The 7,728-nt window shown below is 44.0% G+C and overlaps 1 protein-coding gene across 2 annotated transcripts in view; it reads left to right on the top strand.

Moving 5' to 3' along the window:
- The window catches only part of NOXA1 (NADPH oxidase activator 1), an 81,439-nt gene extending 77,710 nt beyond the window's left edge, over nt 1–3,729 (top strand). For both annotated transcript variants that reach the window (XM_029613513.1, XM_029613514.1), the window contains exon 16: nt 1,492–3,729. In XM_029613513.1, the coding sequence (XP_029469373.1) occupies nt 1,492–1,622 (131 nt within the window). In that variant the 3' untranslated portion in view covers nt 1,623–3,729. The remainder of the gene's footprint in view (nt 1–1,491) is intronic.
- Nucleotides 3,730–7,728: the final 3,999 nt, after the last annotated feature.

Genomic DNA, 7,728 nt, shown 5'->3' on the forward strand with positions numbered 1-7,728 from the left:
AGAAATCCCCTGAAGTAACAACTATAGTATGAAAGGAGATTCAAGAGCAGGAGACCCCAATCGGATCTCCGCCAGCACCAAGGGACCAGGACGGACTGGGTGTCCAAGGAAGAAGATTGTGGTTATTTACTGTTACAAATGGGCTGGCCATTTCAGATTCCATAGAAGGAGGGGCTGCATTTGAATGGATCCTCCCGTTATCCATACTACTCTAACTAGTAGACTGATTCTAAAAAGCCAGGACATACTGGTAACCTGAGAAGTGCCCGGGTTACATATGCATGAGATAAATTTGCATATTCTAAGCCTTCCCGATATGCAAATTTATCTCATGCATATTCATTGTGAATATCTTCAAAACCTGACTGGCTGTGGGGTACCCAGGACAGGTCAGTACTAGGCTGTAATATGTCATCAAAGCCTAGTATTGCCTAGATGCTAATTCCTTGGAGAAACAAAATGTGAGAATCCCTGAAATTTTTAAAACTGCCTTTACTAAATATCTTAATAACCCTGGTCCATCCAGCAAATGCAAAAATGTTAATGGTGGCTCTCAAGTGCAGCTACTGCTCACTATTACCTGTGCTGTTGATACCTTCATTGACCACCCTTTAGTCCATTTTTCTATATATTTTTGCAGTTGCTAGATGGACCAGGGCTATTAAGATATTTAGTAAAGGTGAATGTTTTCTTTGAATATATAGGGGTACATTTTAAAAAACAGCGCGCGTGCGAACAAAAGTATGCCAGATTTTTAAAGATACGCACATAGCCATGCGTATCTTTTAAAAACTGGGGTTGGCGCGTGCAAGGCTGCGCAAAATCGGCAGCCTGCACGCGCCGAGCTGCACAGCCTGCCTCTGTTCCCTTCGAGGCCGCTCCGAAATCGGAGCGGCCTCGGAGGGAACTTTTTTTTTTGTCCCCCCCCACACCTTTCCCTCCCTTCCCCTATCTAACCCACCCCCCCCCCCCCGGCCCTACCTAAATCGCCCCCCTACCTTGTTCGATGGAGTTACGCCTGCTGCTGGCAGGCGTAACTTGCGCACGCCGGCTGGCCAGGCCCCAACACAGGCCGCTGTGTCGGGGCACTCGGCCACGCCCCTGACCGCCCCGGACCGCAGACACGCCCCCGGACACGCCCCTGGATCGCAGACACGCCCCCCAGACACGCCCCTGGATCGCAGACACGCCCCAGGACCGCCCATTTTAGCAAGCCCCGGGACTTACGCACATCCCGGGGCTTTGCACGCTCCGGCGGCATATGCAAAATAGGCGCGCCAGTGCGCGAGTGCCCTGCGCGCATAAATCTGGCAGGATTTACGCGTGCAGGGCTTTTAAAATCTACCCCATAGTGTTTTATCTTTGGTGGTTTTTTGTATATTATATTGAAAACTGGTCCATGTCAGTAACAAAAAAGCAGTGCGGGTTTTGGAAAATCCTAATTTCAGAACATCAAGAGGCTAATTCTTCCTTTGTATTCCTGTGATGCAGTGAATGATTTATGGCTGGAAGGACAGTGCAATGGCCACATTGGAATCTTCCCCAAGTGTTTTGCAGCTCTGGCCGACCCAAGCATAAACTCCCTAGAGGATGAAAGAAGAGCGGTTTCCTCGGAGGTTTAAGTTGATCTGCAAACACCACCATCACTGTATTTTCGACTTTGTGCCTGAAATATGTAATCCTTGGAATTTTAAAATACCTTCACATGATTCAGCCTCTCTGCCGCTACAGAGATTATACCAGGGACAAAAGTCTTGCAACCTTTGGGATGAGGAAGAAGACAAATTGGGATCAGTTCCCTCAACGGGCAAAAACCATTGACTGCCAAAGTGGATACACTTTAAATCTATTTTCTCTTTCTGTTAGTTCCACCATCATCACTCCAAACCCTCCAAGCCCAGACCAAGTGGAGGTGTTCCTGGGGCTGGAGTTTGAGAGGGGTCTGGGCTTACATGCATATTTTTGGATCTTAAAATGTATTTGTGTAAATTTTCATGAAAAATGTATGCAGACTTTTTAGAAGATGTAACTTGTATGAGTTGATTTGGTGCGATAATTTTCAAAGTGAACTTATGCACAAAAGTCCACTTTGAAAACTGGTGTACGTTGTGTGGGTATTTGCTGACTTTTTCTGCAGGATGTTACAAAATTACCCCCAGGGTGCAGACCGTCTCTCCACACATCCCAACCAGCAGGGTATGCTGCAGTGTGATGCAGCTACTCTGTCCCCGAGCAGGGACTGTGAGTGTGTACATCAGCTCTGCTACACTTCCAGTCCCCAGTGGTTCTGAAGACAAAGGCAGCAGAGCTCACTACCAAACCAAAACATCCCCCACAAAAGTGCGCAGTGCCAGCTGTTGGGGAAGAGACATATCCGTGGCCTTTGTATCTTTTCAAAATAAGAGCTGAAACAATTCTAAATAAGAAATGTCCAGCTTCATAAATACCACTAAAATGGTTTTCTAAACCACCATCGGCTGGGACCAATTCATATTTTGGGCAGCACAATTATAGATGAATGCACTGTTCTTCTCCCATACCTCCTGCCCTTTCTGTTTCTATCACTTTTCTAGGCCTTCAGGCAATTGGCCCCTTGTTTGTTGAAGTCCACCACATTTGAGGATTTATTAAGCACTTTCTTTCCAGCTTTCTAAAATCTTCCCAGGACCTCTGACCACTTTTTATGGTACTGGATGAAGGACATGCATGGTCACTTCACTACAGAAAGTTACATTTGTAGTGCAGGCAATGCCCATATTAAACACAAAAGGCGTATGAGCTGTGTGCCTGGATTTCTTTATTTATTCCTCTTTTTTTTTTTTTTTTTACTGTTTTTGTAAAGGTTCTATTTAATTCATTTTTTTGTACCAGAATTTTTAATTTTGTAAAATCCTTTGATTCTAATGTGTATAATAAATCCGTGAATAGCAATCATTTACGATAGGTGGGTGTCGTGAAAATTTCTTTTGCAGATTTACCAACTCTTCTCCGAGGGGCAGGAGAAGGGGGTGGTCATAAAATATTCCTACCATTGGCGTTCGAGTTAAGTTTTGGTGTGAGGTAAATCTTGAGTTCTACCTAATGTATCTCAGATCTATACTGATTACCTTTTTCAGCCTACTCATTTTCAGCCTTTCCAATAACAGATCATGATACAAAGCTGGAGAGAGAATGGGCAAAATGTATGGCAGCATTTTTTCACAGAAAGGATGGTTGATTTGTGGAACATCCTCCCAGGGATGGTGGTGGGTCAAAAGCAGTATCAGGATTTAAGAAAGTGTGGAACAATCATAGGCTTGCCAATTGACTTAGGTCATCCTTAAAGGTGGATCTATCTAGTCATGGTTTTACCACATTGCATGCAGGGAAATGTAATTCTGATTTCTCTAAAAAGACCAGGATTACACGTCCATGCACAAAATGGTCAAAACCAAGACTGGATCAGCCATGGAAGGCAGAAATTTTACATAGAATATGAAATGACCTTTAACTAACAGTTCAGTACATTTGTTGAATGTCTTTTCCTTTTCTATGTAAAATTTCAGCCCTCCCATGGCAGATCCAATCCTGGTTTTGACCATTTTGTGCATGGAGATGTAACCCTCATCTTTTTAGAGAAATCAGAACTACTTCTTCAAGATATAACTAAATTTTGTTTTGTAATTCGCTTTGAAGCTACTCATGGGTAAAGGTGGTATATCATAATGTCTATAAATAAATCATAAATTCAAGGACTAAGGGTCATGACTGATTTTTATTTATGGGCGTTTATACTCTGCCATTGCAAGAAACCATGTTCGCAGTGGTTTACTTAATTTATAACAATTACAATCCATGATATGAAGCTGGAGAGGGGAAGGCTCAGAAGAAATACTTCTTTACTGAGATGGTGGTATACACATGAAATAAGCTATCAGCTGCAATTTTGGAAATAGGGTTACTAAATGGCTGCAGATTTGTATAGAGAATTGTAGTTCTAATTTCCCTATTGCAGTTCTTAAGAAAAACAAGACTACAATTCTCTCCATACAATGGGATAAATCCAGGACTGGATCAATACTGCTGGATGAATGGAGCCAGTTGGCAACTGGTAAAAACCAATACCAAGACATAATTCTAGTATTTTTGGGATAGATACAGAAAGCAGTGGTAGAAACAGGGTTAAGAAGTTAGGAAAAAAAAAACACGTGGAAAGGGGAGAATCTGAGGGCTGTTTTATAAATGTGGGAATATCTAGACTCATCTACCCCAAATGGAAGAAGACCAAAGAGAGAAGCCAACAAAAACTGACTGGAGTAATATCCTGCAGGTGGTCAAGCATTTACAGATGACAACTAGGACATATCCCCAGCTAGAATAGTATAGATGGGAACAACCAGGCAGACTGAGTGGGCTTATTTACTAGATTACTATGCAGCCTCTTTATGTTGATCTGAGCTAATTGGCAAATCTAGATAATCAGTGAGGAAATGAGGGTGTATAGGACTGAAGCAGGTAAGAAAACATGGACAAACTAGATAGGCCTTACAATCATTGTCCACTAGCAAAATCTAGGATTTTTGTTGGTACAAAATGTTTTCCATATGACTTGGAAAACAACAACAACAAAAAAAAGGACAGAAGTAGAATGATTGGTGACCAAATCAGCTGAGTGCTGCAGGGTAATCATGAATTCTAGGATTCACTGCTGGGACAAATTGCTCCATTGCAGAGTCAGACTATTAGCAAGTTTATTTTTCTAACTATGATTTTCTGACTGACCCATTCTTCAACAGAAATGAAGTATGAACCAATAGAGCATTAGTCAATAAGCCTGAGACAGAGACACAAAGTCAAATACTTTTTTTGCTATTCATATTGGGCAGCTTGCTTTGTTTGCCAGTGACAGTACTTACCTTGGTTCACCCATGCCTGTTCAAAAACTACTACCCAAAGACACAAAAGGTAAGCTGTAACCACTGAAACTGACAGTGCAAATAATAGCACCAAAGCCCTGTAATAAGTTATTAAACACAATTCCTGAAATAATTACACATTCAACAGCCGAAACTGCTAGAGGGAAATGCTATCATCATGGGAATTGTGTTAATTAAAGTTCAAATAATTTTTATGTATTTTTTTGTTGCAAATAAAAATCCTCAAATTTAATCTGACTCTAATTGTATCCAAAATCACTTAAGCTCTTTAGTAAGCGAGGAGCTCAGCCGGCAACCCGACGCTGACAGTGTTTTGAGAGCGTACTCAGTTGCTCTCTGCACTTGCCTGCTGTGCGTTGGACTTACTTTTAAGCTGTCCTGTTCAGAGCCGCTTTCGTACCAGCCTTTTTTTTTAATGCATTACAGGTGGGGGAACTGGTGTCCACTTCTGCAGTACAGCCAGGGGTTTCAGGTTGTTATTAAGGAATGTTGGGGTGGAAGGGAACTCAGTAATTTTTCCTATACATAGATCTAAAGTAAATCAGGAGGGCAGAGAACTGTTAGTCACTCTTTATGGCATTTGTGGAGACGTGGTCTGTCCTGTTGCCAGTGTATGGCATTACATGGAAGTGCGTCCCTCAGTGAGAGAGCAGTTCTTGATTCATGATGTATCTTCTTTGTTGTGATATCAGTTTGCAGCAGTACTTAAGCAGATGGTTCTCAGTTTGGGTTGAAATCTGGAGAATTATGGGATTCATATATTCAGGATTTGTGCTCCTTAGTGCTGCTCAGGTGAGATTTTCTTGTGCCATTATTCAGTGCAGTGGGAAGTAGTATTCAAATGCTTATTTAACTTACATTCATGTAGAGGGAGGAGTTTTGGAGGTAACATGGACTAACAGGTGTTAATTGTTTTCCTTTTCCTTCAGATTCGTGGGACGGGATGGTCAAGAGGGGTGTTGCCTGGATTGTGGATCACTCTTTTGTGTATTGGGCCTGTGAGTGGGTGCTGACTTGACCATATGGGGAGCATCTAGGGATAAACTTGAAATGAAAGAGGAATCAATGGTTTGGCTTTCAGGGCATGTGCTGGAATCAATTGTTACTGTTTCTTTCAGAAAAATTGAAGAGGACATTGGCACCAGACGTTCTAGTGATATACTTTGGAGAGCTGCAGTTCATAAAGCTTTAATTTCTTTGATGATTGTGATGCCACACACTAGGATGAGGTGGTTTGATATAATTAGTAGACCAAAGAGATGGGGGAGATCAGTGGATTGGGAGAGGGACTAAAAACGTCAATGCCCAGACTGGTAAGTGGTTGGTGTATCAAGGTAGGTTTTGGGTTAGGCATGAATGAGTTTAGGATTGTTGTGTAGGTCTTTACCAGCATGACTGTTGCGGATTGGGGCCTTGCTATTGCCGAGAGCCATGAGGCCTTCACATTCTATTGCGAGCGGGCATGAGGCCCGAATGCTGGAGAGAGCATGAGCCCTTGGACCACAGTACAACCCCAGGGTGAAGCTCCAGGGTACGTGCCATGGGAGGCGAACGTATCTGGGTACAGTTTGGACAGAAGCTTGGAAATGCTTGGAAACTTGGAATGCTTGGAGACTTGAAACACTCAGAGACCTGGAACACTTGGACTCTGCTTAATCTGTACACACACACACGAGTAAGACCCAGCAATGCAATGCTGGTCTCTGAGGTAGCCCTCCGCCCACTCAAAAGCCCTTTTCGACCTGCCACTTGGGAACGGCTTGAGTGTCAGGACAGACGGAGGTTGAGGACAGAAGATGACTCTGGAGACATGGACTTGAACATTACTTGGAATGAGGAACTAGTCTTGGAACGAGGAACATGGAGATCTGCTGGCTGGACAAGGTCCATAAGAACGGAACTAGTAAATGGGAGTATCGGAATGAGGATTGCTTCCAAGGACTTGAACCAGTAAAGATGGACTTGGAAACAGGCCTTGTGCTATGAAATGCCCTACACAGCCAGCCATGGGCTGCTTGCCAACCACGACGTTGGCACACCTGCATGAACTTGGATTTAGGTGATTGTGCAGCAACTCGCCCTAAACAGCCATCGAGGCTGGTTGTGGACCACGCGCTGGCACATAAAGAAACTCAAGAACTTGACAAGATGAAGATGTGGGAGACTTGGCCCCAGGACTTGGGCAGCAATGTGACCAATAACGCCTGCCGTGGGCTGGTTACAATCCACATGATTGCAGGACTTGGGTGTAGGGCGTCAAGGACTTGGAAGACTCAGGAGACTTGGATGAGGTGAAGACTCAGAAGATTTGGATGAAGCAAAGACTCAGAAGAGTTGGACACAGGACTGAAGATGCTGAAGACAGGAACCAGGAACCATTGAGAGACCAGAAACAGAAAACAGGACATCCAACGAAGAACATGGAGACATTGAAGACCAATGCAAAAACTACCAGGAAGTGACAGAAGAGCCCTTTTATTGGGCTGACTGGAGGATGACCTCATCGGGCGGTGCTGTGGGATTTCCTGCTGTGGGTTCTTTAAATGAAGAGCAGAGGTGCATGCACACGCCTAGAGGATGTCGGGTGTAGAACACGCTGAAGTCGGCAGCCCTCAGGCCACGAAGATCAATAGCATCGGTGACAACTCAGCTGCAGGAAGGAATTGTCGGTGGCACCCAGCAAAGTGACTCAACGCCACATAGGAGAGGCAGCAAGCTCGGTGGCATCAGCATCTTCACCAGGCTACACCGGGAAGTGAGCATTTGCACTGGGCAGCATAGCGTTGGGGGTGAGTTAGCCGCTCATGGCTTG

The sequence above is a fragment of the Rhinatrema bivittatum genome, chromosome 8 (genome assembly GCF_901001135.1).
Source record: "Rhinatrema bivittatum chromosome 8, aRhiBiv1.1, whole genome shotgun sequence".
In the NCBI taxonomy this organism is placed as follows: domain Eukaryota; kingdom Metazoa; phylum Chordata; class Amphibia; order Gymnophiona; family Rhinatrematidae; genus Rhinatrema; species Rhinatrema bivittatum.